The 14001-nt window shown below is 47.3% G+C and overlaps 1 protein-coding gene across 1 annotated transcript; it reads right to left on the minus strand.

The window, feature by feature from the left end:
* Positions 1-3043: 3043 nt before the first annotated feature.
* RIIAD1 (regulatory subunit of type II PKA R-subunit domain containing 1) lies at positions 3044-10664 on the minus strand. The gene is made up of 5 exons (XM_010387144.2): positions 10526-10664; positions 9994-10070; positions 5023-5069; positions 3756-3883; positions 3044-3162 (listed from the first exon to the last, which is right to left on the minus strand). The coding sequence occupies exons 1-4, from the start codon at positions 10607-10609 to the stop codon at positions 3813-3815; spliced, it is 279 nt and encodes a 92-aa protein (XP_010385446.1). The 5' UTR covers positions 10610-10664; the 3' UTR covers positions 3044-3162; positions 3756-3812.
* Positions 10665-14001: the final 3337 nt, after the last annotated feature.

Genomic DNA, 14001 nt, shown 5'->3' on the forward strand with positions numbered 1-14001 from the left:
TCCTATCACCACACCTACCCTTGTACTTCATGCCTCACCCAGGGGGTGTGCCACTAGCAGACATCTCCCATGCGCCAGGTACTGTCCATTCTTTATCTCTAATCCAAACGACCTGGAGAGGTGGGTATTGTAGGTCTTAAAGATGAGAAACCCAGTGCTCAAGGAAGTGAAGTGATTTGGACAAGGCCAGACATCTAGTAAGTGGTGGAACAGGATGTAAACTCTGGTTTGATTTTGAAACAAAAGAGATTCACTATTCTCATTTGCCAAGAAGTCTGAAGGTAGGTGGGTGATTTCTGGGCTGTTTAAGTGCTCAAAGATGCCATCAGGACCTCAGGGTCTCCCCATCTTCCCTTTCTGCTGTTTTAGAGGTCTGGCTTTCACCCTCACACTGGTTACCTCATGGTCTTGAGATGGCTGCTCAGGCTGAGTGCGGTGACTCACGCCTGTAATCCCAGCACTTTGGGAGGTCAAGGCGGGCGGATCACATGAGGCCAAGAGTTTGAGACCAACCTGACCAACATGGTGAAACCCTGTCTCTACTAAAAATACAAAAATTAGCTGGGCATGGTGGCACATGCCTGTAATCCTACCTGCTCGGGAGGCTGAGGCAGGAGAATCACTTGAACCCGGGAGGCAGAGGTTGTAGTGAGCCAAGATTGCGCCCCTGCACTCTAGCCTGGGCAAGAGAATAACACTCTGTCTCAAAAAAAAGAAAAAAAAAAAGATGACTGTATAGCTCGAGACATCACATTCACGTCCAAATCAGAAAGGGGAGGGTTATTCCAACCTAATCTGTTGTCCCCAACTCTGGTTTTTTGTTAAGAAAAGCAAAGGTTTTTGTAGAACCCCCAGCACACTTTTACCTCTAGCCCATGAATAAATGGCTGCCCCAAGCTGCAAGGAAGCCTGGGAAGTCAGGGAATGCCATTGTTATGGCTGGCCCAGACCAAATTCCATCCACTACCTGGGGCTGAACCCGCTACTGCCCTCAGCAAACCTGGAGTTCCGTTAGCAAGGAAGAAAAGGATAAGGATAAGCAGGTGACAAAAAGGACTTGCTACCACCATTCTGCTCAGCAGAGTGGAAGCACCAAGGTGCTCTTGACTACTCTCTTCCCAGATCTGCCTGTCAAACCCTTTTTTTTTTTTTTTTTTTTTTTTTTGAGACTGACTGAGTCTCCTGTGTCACCCAGGCTGGAGTGCAGTGGCACGATCTCGGCTCATTGCAACCCGGGTTCAAATGATTCTTCTGCCTCAGCCTCCCGAGTAGCTGGGACTACAAGCGTGTGCTACCTCGCCTGGCTAGTTTTTGTATTTTTAGTAGAGACGGGGTGTCACCATATTGGCCAGGCTGGTCTCAAATTCCTGACCTTGTGATCTGCCTGCTTCGGCCTCCCAAAGTGCTGGGATTACAGGTGTGAGCCACCGTGCCTGGCTGGCAAACCCTTTCTAATCCATCACATGCCAGTTCTCATGGGATTGCCCTCACTCTCCCAGGCAAACCTGGTGCTTTTTCTTCTACCTCCCCTTATATTATGTGCCTACTTCCATCAGAGGTATATAATTGCCAATATAGCAATTGATGTAATGCGACTGCTCATTCAATTATGCAGACAAGCATGTTCTCTGCAAATGCTTGCTGAGTGCCTGCTATTTGCCAAAGACTGCTAGGAGTCAGGAATTCAGTAGTGAACAAGTTAGATTTTCAGGTTTGGTCCCTGCCCTTATGGAGCTTTCAGTCTAATAGGTGAGATATTTAGACAGGTAAAGTTATGGGAGAAGAGAAGCCCACTCCTCAGACTATAAACAACTCTGTGGCGGGACTATCTTTATGTCTTGCCCCCAGGACATAGCACAGCATCTCACACAAAGTAGATGCCCTATGAACATGTGCTAAATTCATTCTTTACTCAGGCAGGCATTGAAATGTCCCTCAAGTGTAAATATTTTAAAAGGATTTCTTATTTCTGCCAGGAAACTCCCCCAAGAATGAACCACTATACTCTCCCAGTATTAAATCATGTGCTACAGCATCTTGGAAAATGCTTTGCTCTCTCCCCACATTGTTCCAGGTCTCTTTCCCCAGGAAAAGTTCTCGCATTGTCTAATGTAACACTTCACATCAGAGGTCCTTAGTACATGTGTGTTTTTTGCTAAAGTGTTCGTTTGGATTTTCTAAAGAAGGATATCTTATTGTCAGTGCCATAGCTCCTGAAGTGTGACTCTGAAGGCACTAAAAATAACTCCTCAAGTTCCTATTCCATAGCTTATTATGTATAGTTTTAATAGTTCTTTAAACACGCTGTTTTGTTGCCCTTTCTACTACTGCAGGTGATGGCAGCTAGGAACAAGGCCGACAGAGACAAGGCAAATAAAAATAATACAACCCCTGCTTTGGTCTGGGCTTCTGTTGCTATGGTGATGTTGACAAGTAACGCACAGGTGAGAGGTTCTTTCTACAGTGGAGCCAGCGGATCGTGCAGGCCAGAGGGGTAGGACATAACCACGAAAGACCCCCAAGCTCCTAGGCCTGAAAAGGACTTCCTGAGGCCATCTGGTCCACTCCCATACCTCTTACCTGAAATCAAGTGGATGGGTAGCAAGTTCCCCAAAGTCCTCGAGAACAAAGCCCACAACTCCCAAATCCCTTGTTGGGCACATATTTCACAATATCCATGACCCTGAATGGGTTTTCTGTGGCTAATCTCACATTATCTTGATGTCCTTCCAGCCCAATTCCTCTTACAATTGCTTCTATGGAAATCAAAGTTAATCATCACCTTACACTCTGTACAGTAACCCAGGAAGTAAGACAAACAAGAAAACAAAACCACAGCTGAAGCATCGACTCGCTTGTTTCTGTGCCCCCGTGATCAGCTGTGTTCTTCTCAGGGGGTGGGCATGACAGCCCACTGACCCAGCAAGAGGCCCCTGGCCGCCCTGAAAGCGGAAACAGGCCTGCTGCCTCACATGTCAAAGTGGGGCAGAGCAGCCCTCCCATGAAGGATGGTTTCCTCCTCTTGAGTGAAATAAAGCAGAGAGAGCAGGAAGGTCTGTGTTTAATGAATATCTTTGAAAGCTTTTGCGACAGTAGACAGAGCCCAAGGCAGCTTGGAAACCCACACTGATGGCAGGAGGGCTCTCATGCCTCCAGATGACCCTGCAAAACAAAAATGGTTCCACTAGATTAGGAGTGTGACCTTTTCCCACCTCATTTTTTTTTTTAATCCCACTTTCAGTATCATTTCAGGAATAATTCTGCCTGAAAAACTTGTGGTGGCCTCAATGGCACAGCCTGGCTTGAAGATGAGGCAGGAATGGGAAAGTGCCCAATCCAAGATGCAAGGAGGGAAACTGCTCCCACCCCTTCCAGAAGCAATGGAAACATCTCTCCTCTCACCACCAAGGTCACACGGGAAAGACCACCAGCAGGAACATCATCTTGATGCTAATGGTCCCCTCCCCATCTCCCTGTTGCCATCTTTACCCCTGAACTGTACTGCCAATTCCACTCTCTTAATCCATTCCACTACATTAAGAAGCTTCCTGATACTGACATGACAGATCAACCCTGGGCCTCTCTTCACAGTCCCTAATTCCCCAAAACAGTGTAGGAAAAACTAAACATTTGCATTAAACTTCTCTTTTAAATTCTCCACTTGATTTCTTTCACACACACCCTGGACCAACAAACCAGAGCTTATTTTCACAAGAGTAAAGAAGCCTCTGTCTGTAAGTGAGGTTAACACTCACCCTGAGGCTGGATTCTGTCTGGTCTCTCCCAACAGCCGAGCATCATGATTTTGCTAATTAAGCCACTTTCTTGTCTTTAATTAGCTGCATGTGAATCTTGCTGGGAAGTCTTGGATCCGTGAAGTAGTCTGGGATAAAAATCAAAAAGAAGACATCATCTATACCCAAAGGGAAAAGACTTACCCACGGAAGGAAACAGCTTACTCCACCAAAAAGTTAGGATGGCTTGGTACTAGCAGGACTGCTACTAGTGGCCCTCCTTTACAATGTAATATGGTAAAATGAGCGGTCACTGCCCCCACCCAAGCAGTTCTGAGTCTGCCAGCTCCAACATTCCCAGGAAGGGCGCCCAGAGGCTGGCTGCCGCCCCTCCACGCTGTGCCTGCCCCCACCCCCCACCTACCCTGTGCTGCACCGTTTGCTCCTCCGCCTGCTGACGCACAGAGAGCCATCAGAGGGCTCAGGGATTCTCTGGGTTTTCTGCTCCAGGCCCATCTTGGGGCCCAAATAAATGCCAAGTATTATTCTTGTCTCAGCTCGGCTTGCCAGCTCCCGTCTCTGAGCGATCACGCCTTCTCTGAGAATACCCTCTCAGAGGAGAGCCAAGCTCTCACAGGATGACGCCAGATGAGGGTTTTTATACACCCAGCACACTGTGAATCAGAGGCAGCATCTGCTGCGCTAGCAAAGGCGTATTGAGATTCCATTAGCAATGGTTTGAGGTCTGGGAAGTACCCAATTCTCAGGACTAACAGGACCCAAGAAATTGTCGGACCCATCCTTTCCCTCTAAATACCATTGACCTTAAGGCATCTCGGGCAGCCAGTCCATTAGAATCACCTGGGGAGTCTTTAAAGCTCTGTATGCTGGGCCCCACCCCAGACTAATTAAATAAAACTCTGGGCGTGGGGCCTGAGCATCAGTAGTTCTAAAAGCTCCCCAGGTGATTCTGATGCACAGCTAGGGTTGAGAGCCCTGTTTTAAGATTCCCAAGGGAAAAGCTGCCGCTATGTTCCTTTGGGAATCTCAAAATTCTTAACGATCCTCACCACGAGGAAGTTCTGCCTCATTTCTGGTCTGTCCTCATTTTGAGGAAATGATGATGGAGGAAAGAAAAAGCTGAGAAAAAGTTCCCATGGGGGACATCGGGTGAAGGAGTACCCCAGACTCTGCAGGGAGAATCCTGGGCTCATTCAAGTCTAAACTCATAAACATGCTCCCCGTGCTGGCTTTGTCAGATACCCAAAACCGATGCTGCCTTACTCACCTGCAGCAAATTCTAGGATGTTGTCTGGTCTTTTCAAAAATATTTCTCTGGAAAACATGAAGGGATAGGATGGGAGGTAAAGCAGACTTTAAGGCAGGCTGTGGCTACGCTTCAGGTCCTGTGCTTTCACAGATTAACCTGAGACACGACCATCTTGGGAGTCAATAAACCCGCAGACTCCTGACAAAGACTCTTTCATTCGTGATTTTCCTTCAACTCCATATCTAAGGCAAGGAGCAAAGCATCCTAAATGTCAATATACTAGGATATTGCTTACATCACAAAAGAGCTGTGCTGCAGTCAAGTGGGGCTTGTCATTCCATCAACAACCTTTTTTATGTGTGCATTTATTTATTTATTTGAGACAGGGTCTTGCTCTGTCACCCAGCCTGGAATACAGTGACACAATCACCCTCCCTGGCTCAAGAGATCCTCCCATGTCCAGCCTCTCAACTAGTTGGGACTACAGACATGTGCCACTGCGCTGGCTATTTTTTTTTTTTTTTTTTTTTTTTTTTGAGACAGAGTCTTGCTCTGTCGCCCCGGCTGGAGTGCAGTGGCCGGATCTCAGCTCACTGCAAGCTTTGCCTCCCAGGTTTACGCCATTCTCCTGCCTCAGCCTCTGGAGTAGCTGGGACTACAGGCGCCCGCCACCTCGCCCAGCTAGTTTTTTGTATTTTTAGTAGAGACGGGGTTTCACCATGTTAGCCAGGATGGTCTCGATCTCCTGACCTCGTGATCCACCCGTCTCGGCCTCCCAAAGTGCTGGGATTACAGGCTTGAGCCACCGCGCCCGGCCTGGCAGGGTCTTACTCTGTGGGTCCAGGCTGGTTTCGAACTCCCAGGCTCATGTGATCCCCCTACCTCGGCCTTCCAAAGTGCTGGGATTACAGGCTGAGCCACGGCACCCAGCCTCAACGACCATTTTCACTGAACCAGATCTCAAGCCAAGGGCAAGAGGCAAAGATGAAGAACATGCCGGCCGGCCCACGACTGGTGGGAGATATGCAGCCCCACAATGTCCTGAGTAAGCTCACCCATGAATTCAAGGGGCGGAGGGAGATACAATAAACAGAGCTAAAAGATGGACCTCAGATGGTTGTTGGCCCCTCAGTCCAGCAAAGAGACACTGTGGTAACACCTGCAGGGCCAATGCCACTAGAGAGTTGAAAATGCCTTATATTGCATAGAGTTTTATGGTTCATAAAGTACATTCACAAATATTGTCTCACTTTACAACAACCCTGTGAAACAGCCACAGTGATTTGCCCAAGTTCATAAACTTGGTAAATAAAGTAAAGAGGGCCCAGGTCTTGTGACTCCAAGGTCAGTGCTATCTATAATATGTTCTCTTGGCCAAGGCCTCCCAACTCCCCAGGAAGCCCCTCCTTATCCTAAGCTTCAAGAATTTTGCCCCCCTTCTCCTTCAATTCATTTTGATAATTATTGAACACAAATTTGTGTAAGTAATTGCACTGGATATGAGTGACTGCTTTTTTCAAAATAAAATAAAATATAGCCCTACCTCAAATAACTTCCAAGCAAGTAAAAAGGAACAGGTTCGTTTCCAAATGTCCAAAAGGTCAAGGAACCTCTGACAAGTGCTAAAGAGGATATTAAATAGTGCTCTGGGAGATCAGAGTGGGGAGAGAGGTTACTGAGAGGAGGAACCCAACAATCTTCACAAAGCAGCTGGCATTTGAGAGGACCCTTGAAGTACACATGGGATTGCAGTAGGCGGGATGAGGGTGAAGGGACAAGAACATTCCAGATCCAGGGAAACAGCAAGAGCAAAGGCCCAGAAAGAGAAACAGTTTGTGTTCTATAGACTATGACTTCCTTGAGGGTAGGAAGTGGGTTGTAGACACCTTTCTATCTCGAGTCCAAAAGAGCACTCAAGAGGCCATCTTTGCCTGAGCTCCATGGGTCAGCAGAATGATCAGAAATGTGGTCTGGCTGGAGTGAGGGAAGAATGCAGGGAGTAGTGGGAAACAGAAGAGGCTCTATTATGGAGGGCCTTGAATGCTGGGGAGAGACATTTATACTCAGTCTGAAAGACAATGGAAATAGACAAAACACGGCATAACACATGATGGAATATTATACAGCACTGAGAAAGGAGGATCTACAAGATACTACTGAGCAAAAGGAAACAGGCACAAAAGAGCACGTAGTGTAGAATTCCATTCATATAAAATACAAAAGTGCACAATAAATCCGTGCTAGCAGAAGTCAGGATAGTGGCTACTGTTTTAAGGGGAGTGACTGGGAGGGGCACAAAGGGTGTGAGGTGCTGGTAAGGTTCTATTTCTTCATCTGAACAATAGTACCATGTGTATTTTCACCCTGTGACAGTTCATCCAGCTTAGGATATGTCACTTTTCAGTATATTTCAATAGAATCTTTAACAATAAACCCAAAAAAGCAATGTTGTGGAACTACTGAAGATTCTTCCAGCCAAGGAAGGACATGATCACTGCTGTATTTGTAATCCCAGCACTTTGGGAGACTAAGGCAGGCAGATCATGAGGTCAGGAGTTTGAGACCAGCCTGGCCAACATAGTGAAACCCCATCTCCACTAAAAATACAAAAAGTTAGCGGGGCCTGGTGATGGGCACCTGTAATCTCAGCTACTTGGGAGGCTGAGGCAGGAGAATCGCTTAAACCCTGGAGGCGGAGGTTGCAGTGAGCCGAGATTGCGCCACTGCACTCCAGCCCAAGTGATAGTGCAAGACTCTGTCTCAAAAACAAACAAACAAACAAACAAACAAACAAAAGGTAGCTCACGCCTGTAATCCCAGCACTTTGGGCGGCTGAGGCAGGTGGATCATGAGGTCAGGAGATTGAGACCATCCTGGCTAACACAGTGAAACCCCATCTCTACTAAAAAAAATACAAAATAATTAGCCGGGCGTGGCGGTGGGCACCTACAGTCCCAGCTACTCGAGAGGCTGAGGCAGGAGAACGGCATGAACACGGGAGGCAGAGCAAGCTCCCCAAGATAGGAACGGTATCATCTTATTTCCCTTTAGAAGAAAAGTTGCAAACGGTGACGGCCTGATCCTCAGGTCTGATATTGACAGAGGATCCCTAAACTGTCTTTTGCCCAAGGCTTATCCCTGGCCAGCCTTCATAACTGGATAGGTTTCAGTTTTCTCTCTCTCCTTCCCCTATCTGCCCTCTGAGAATCTGTTGCCACTTGGAGAAACGTCTATAATATGAATAGTGAGTTTTTATAATTTTTATTTTATAGGACAGAATCTTGCTCTGTTGCCCAGGCTGGAGTGCAGTGGCACAATCTCGGCTCACTGCAACCTCTGCCTCCCAGATTTAAGTGATTCCCCTGCCTCAGTCTCCCAAGTAGCTGGGATTATAGGCACGTGCCACCACGCCTGCCTAATTTTTGTGTTTTTAGTACAGACGGAGTTTCCCCATGTTGGCCAGGCAGGTCTTGAACTCCTGGTCTCAAATGATCCACCTGCCTCGGCCTCCCAAAGTGCTGGGATTACAGGCGTGAGCCAGTGCATCTGCCTGGCCAACTTTTTTTGTTTGTTTGTGACTGAGTTTCACTCTTGTTGCCCAGACTAGAGTGCAATGGAGCCATCTCGGCTCACCTCTGCCTCCTGGGTTCAAGCGATTCTCCTGCCTCAGCCTCCCAAGTAGCTGGGATTACAGGCATGAGCCCCTGTGCCCAACCTGAACAACTTTTGAGAAGACAAAGGAGGGCCTGACTCTGGCTATAAGCACACAGTCCAGAGGGGAAATGGGGACCAACTGCTGACAGCACAATACAGTGGGGGGTTTGAATCCTAGTTCAGCAACTTTGGGAAGGTACTCCACCTTTCTGAGCTTAAATTTTCTTACTTGTAAAATGAAAATGACAATAACTTGTTTTTTTTTTTTTTTTTTTTGAGATGGAGTCTTGCTGTATTGCCCAGGCTGGAATGCAGTGGCGCTATCTCGGCTCACTGCAACCTCCGCCTCCTAGGTTCAAGCAATTCTCCTGCCTCAGCCATCCCAAGTAGCTGGGATTACAGGCACCCGCCACCACACCCGGCTAATTTTTGCATTTTTAGTAGAGACAGGGTTTCACCATGTTGGCCAGGCTGGTCTCCAACACCTGACCTGAGTTGATCCACCCGCCTCGGCCTCCCAAAGTGCTGGGATTACAAGCGTGAGTCACCATGCCCAGCCAACAATAACCTGTCTTTTGTGGAGGTGCTGGGAGGATCAGCAAAAGTGTTCCAAGATGCCACACACTGCGTGGGCATTGGGAACACAAACACACTCCACTAGCTCGGAGCTTTGGACCAGTAACAGAAGACTGACAGCGCAACTACAATACAGTGTGGTAAGTGCTAATGTGGTAAGTGCTAAGGGAAACAGCACAATGCCTGGAGATGGGTGCCATTATAATTATTTAAACCTTGTCTATTTGTCTATAACCAAACAGCATTTGAGATAGCTCTGTTGTTTTCATCCACTGATGCTCCGTGATTTTTTTTTTTAATTCTCTGCCTTTCATCCCATTAGGATATGTTTCCATTCAAGCAAATGTCAGGCTGAAAGGAGGGTAGGGGAAGGAAAGAACATATTCCAGGATACACTGGTAAATTGTCTTCTCTTCCCCAAGAAAAGAGTGGCTTCCAACCCTTGGAATTTTTCTACAGTAATGTTTTCACGTAGGGAAGGGCCAACCAGACAACTGATTTTTGTTTTAGGTTCAACTAGTAATTTTGTTAAGTTCCTATGGTTGAGAATAGTGTTCTACACCCAGTGGATGGCTGTTGGGTTTCTCAACGCCAAATTCCCTCTTCCTTCCAAGTGTCATATGGTATGTATTTATCCTTATGGTTAAAGTAAATGAATAGACATATTTTTAAGAATTTAGAGATAACTGAAGGAAACCTCTAGAGACAACGAAGAAAACCCTGGGTGCCACAAATCCCAGAACCTGGAAAACCACCTACCTGAAGAAACCACTTATGAGCCACTCTACTTCTTTGTGGGTCCTTAGGTACTTTTCGTTAGCAATCCGAGTCTGAATCTGGGGGGCAAGAACAAAAAGTCACTCCATGAGGAGACAGATGCAGGGTTCAGCCCTGGAGATGTGAAGGGCTGCGGGAAACGGCGGGCGCATTTAACCCAACTCTTTCCCCAGGGTGCTTGAAAGTTTAAGCCACCCATCTTCTTACAGATAAAATATCATTCTGCCGCCTGTTCAGGCTGAGGGGCCTTAACTAAGGTCGGGTGTGTAACTTCGGCCCATTTCTCTGGCCGAGTCCCTGAGTTAGTTCTTCCTGCGCTCTCAGACACCCGTGGCGCTCTGTGCTGGGCTCAGACACCCAGAGGTCCGCCGGGGGTCCCCCCTGCACCCTCCCCACTTTGTCAGGGAACAGGCTCCCGCTCCCCTTCTCTTGGCGGCTCTGTTCCCAGTCTGGGCCCCAGTCCTTGCGGAGCTACACTTTGGTGGAAGCCGGGTAGGGGCGCGGGCGCACCCACCTTGAATTTTCGCAGCTGCTCCAGCTGCGCGGCGCTAAGCGCCCCGGGGTCGGGCCGCTGCAGCAAGCTTGGCGGCGTCTCCATCTTGCTGCGGTCGTCAAGGCGACGGGCCGCGAGCCGGCGAGGCCCCGCCCTGGCCCCAAGCCCGGCCCCTTCAGCGAAGCTGGGGCGAGGGACTGAGGGAGCTGAGGGGTGAGCTCCGGGACGGGGGGCGGGGCGGAGTCTCTAAAGGATCACGTTTCCAGAATTGGGGGACTGATTTCTGGACTTAATTGTATGTGGAATGAGCCCTTCTTGACCCCACCCAACCTCAGGTTTTTTTTCTTAGCTCTAGAGTAAAACAACAGGAAAAAAGGTCTCCCAGAATCTGCTTCCAGACTCCCTCACTTGGACAGAAGCTAGAGGAAGCCTAGTACTGGGGAAAGAGAACCCAGGCTTATTCCATTTCCACTGTCCCAGAAGCCAACCCGTCCCTCTGTCCTGTACACATTCGACACTGGAGCCGTGGATTTTTCAAACAACGTGGAAGCACCCCAGAACATAGAGTGAGCTGAGTTCTGCAAAGGAAGAAACGTTCTCTCCAACTAAAGATGCTGGAAAGGACCCGGGGGACATTCTGCCAGAATTTCCCCCTCTTGGACTGACTGACTTGTGTAGATTAACTTTCTCTTCACCCTGTTCTCCTCATAAATTCTAAATTATTTTCTTCCACTCCTAACTGAATATGGGAGGAGAAAGGGAATTTGGTCTTCAAGATTTGTTCTTCTAGTATCTAATTAAGAAGAGAAAGTGAAACATAAAGCCAGAGAGCTGAAAATAGCCACGAGAAAGGGCATGAGCCTGTCTATCAATACACACAAGCTCCTACCCCCGCAGAGATCGTGCTCAGCAGAGGCCTTCTGAGAAGCAGGAGAAAAAAAAGGGAGGCTGTCTTTTCAGATTTGTGAAGAACTCCCTAAAGAGCAAGAAAATACCATGAGAAACAAGCTCAGCATTAGGCCCTGGTCGTGGATGGGGTTGTCAACGGTCTGCCTCTGTCCATTCCAGCAAAGATTAAGGAAAAGAAGTGAAAGTGTTGGCAGTTCCCAAGCCAGGGAAAACCATAAGAAGTAAATTAGGTTGTGGGCTACAAGCCACTTCCCAGGAACCCCATCCCAGTTAGTGATCATTTTGGTTGTCTTTTTTTAAGAGAGAGGGAGTTAATAGAGTGAGAGAGTGATAAGCTGCCATCTGTCAGAAGTGATTTTTTTTTTTTTCGGCAGGAGCAAGAGGTTAACCAGAGATAATGGTTCCTGTTGGCCAAGATCTGTCTTCTCCCCACACTCCCTCCAGAGAAGCTAGTGGTGGCACCTCCAGAGCGGTGCCAGCCAATATAGAGCTGTGCCAGCCAATACAGTCTCCATGAGCCACCTGTGGCTCTTGAACATTTGAAATGTGGCTGTAGGTGTTAAATGTGCAGCAAATATAAAATAAACACTGGATTTTGAAGGCGTGATATGAAAAAAATCTCATTAATAACATGTAATTGATTTACATGTTGAAATAGTATTTTGGGTATATCAGGTTAAATAACATTTATTATTAAAAGTAATTTCACTTGTTTCTTTTTGCTTTTATGTATGGCTACTAGAAATTTTTAAGCCATATATGTGGCTTGTATTATATTAGACAATGCCAGAGCCTGGACCAGCAAACCTACACACACAGACACACACAGGCATGCACAGTGTTCTCTACCTCCCCACCTCCAAGTAGAAAATTGATATCCTCCCTTTGCCAATCTATGATCTTCTTGTGCTTTGATAATCAATCAACCCTTTCTTCACTGATCACATTCTATGGCCCAAATGGCCATGTATGAGAGGGGCTACTTTTTGTTTTTTTAACAGCGTCTCAGTACTCACTATTATGTATTGTGTTGGCCTGTCTTACCTTCCACTTGAGGTGGAAGTCACTTGAGGGCAGAAAGGTTATAGAATCAATTCTTTGTGCACTCTCATAAATTCTGCGCAGATGTCTTCACTTTATATTCAATCCGTGAAGCCACACAGTATTTGATGACTGGCCACTCTGCCCACACATACCACCACATTTTGCCCTTTCTGAAAAATATCCCAATTATCCGGCATTTCTCATTTCCTAAGAATCTAAAGCCAGGATCAGAGCTCTCCCTTTACAAATTCAATAATCTTTTTATGTAGGGCAGCCTAGCTTTGACTGCAGAGGAATAAAAAAGAGGGTGAGCTTGGGGGTAGTGGCAGAGAAAGTATCCTGGAAGCCTCTCTCCCTCCTAGAGAAAACTTTCCAGAATAGGCATTTGAGTCTCAGGGCTCCCCTGTTCTTACCTCACAGGACTCCCATCCCATGGCCTGAAAGAACACCAGAGATGTGTTCACAGTCACTCAGCAAGGAGAGTCTGATGAGAGGTACCACTCTTCTCCCCTAAACCCTACCTCTTCTCTCAGACTGACACCTAATCTAAGGACCACAAACTAAGCAAAGGACTGGAGGCATTTTGCTGCCTGCAGCTGTCTCCCCAATTACTGACTGGGAGGAGGAGTGAGGGCAGTTCATTTTAATTCATTTTTGTGAATGTTTAATATTTCAATTAATATGATTAGCCCCAAGCCTGAATGAGCAGCAGGGCGGCAGATCTGTTGAGAAGACATAGAGTAATGAGATCAACAGGGCGATAGGGTCTTCCCCTTCTCCATCCTCAGAGGGCATGATCTGTTTAGCATCTCCATAAATACCAAGATCAGATTAGAAGGCAAGGAAAGGAGCAGTGGGGGTGGGGTAGGTGAGTGGAAAGTTACTTTCAAGACGTGTTTGCCCTTTTGGATTCCCTGGCTTTGCCATCACTCGCTTCTTCTGAGCACCCACCACTGGGTCCTCTAGCACCTCCCCCACTGCCACCCCATCTTAGAGGACCCTACTTGGGGGACCTGGGCATCCATGTGATGAAGTGTAATCAAATTTACACACATACACATTCACTCAAATGCAAGCACCTGCCAGAGCGTGGCTCCAGGCCACAACAAAAAAACAGGCTAAGGAAGGATGGGAGGTGGTCCACAGAATCAAGCAGTAAAAAGAAGGACTCTCATCCAGGGCTTAAATGGAGACAGAAGAGGAAGAAAGGCCAGACTTCACCACTGCTCCCATTCTCAAGAGGAATGTTTGATGTGGGAGTTAAATGCGTGGACGCAGGAGCCAGACTGCCCGAGCTCCAATCTCAGCTAGACCTCTTTCTAGCTGCATGGCTTTAGGCAAGTTATTTCAGCTCTGTGTCTTGGTTACCTCCTCTCTATTTGGAGATAATGACAAAATCTACATCATAGGGGGGTGGTGAGGGTTTAGGAGTTAGTAAATATAAAGCACTTGGCACAAAGCCTGGGACACTGTAAGAGCCATGTAAGCACTGGCTGTTACTATTATTTTCCTTCCAGAAGAGAAGCCTGCCTGCTGTGATAGCT

Source organism: Rhinopithecus roxellana, chromosome 8 (genome assembly GCF_007565055.1).
Source record: "Rhinopithecus roxellana isolate Shanxi Qingling chromosome 8, ASM756505v1, whole genome shotgun sequence".
In the NCBI taxonomy this organism is placed as follows: domain Eukaryota; kingdom Metazoa; phylum Chordata; class Mammalia; order Primates; family Cercopithecidae; genus Rhinopithecus; species Rhinopithecus roxellana.

Coding starts and splice junctions, on each gene's coding strand:
- RIIAD1 (XM_010387144.2), bottom strand. CDS start 10,609: ATGGAGACGCCGCCAAGCTTGCTGCAGCGGCCCGACCCCGGGGCGCTT. Junction 10,071..10,525: donor AGCAGCTGCGAAAATTCAAG/GTGGGTGCGCCC, acceptor CTTGCCCCCCAG/ATTCAGACTCGGATTGCTAA. Junction 3,884..5,022: donor CATCCTAGAATTTGCTGCAG/GTGAGTAAGGCA, acceptor TTTTTATCCCAG/ACTACTTCACGGATCCAAGA.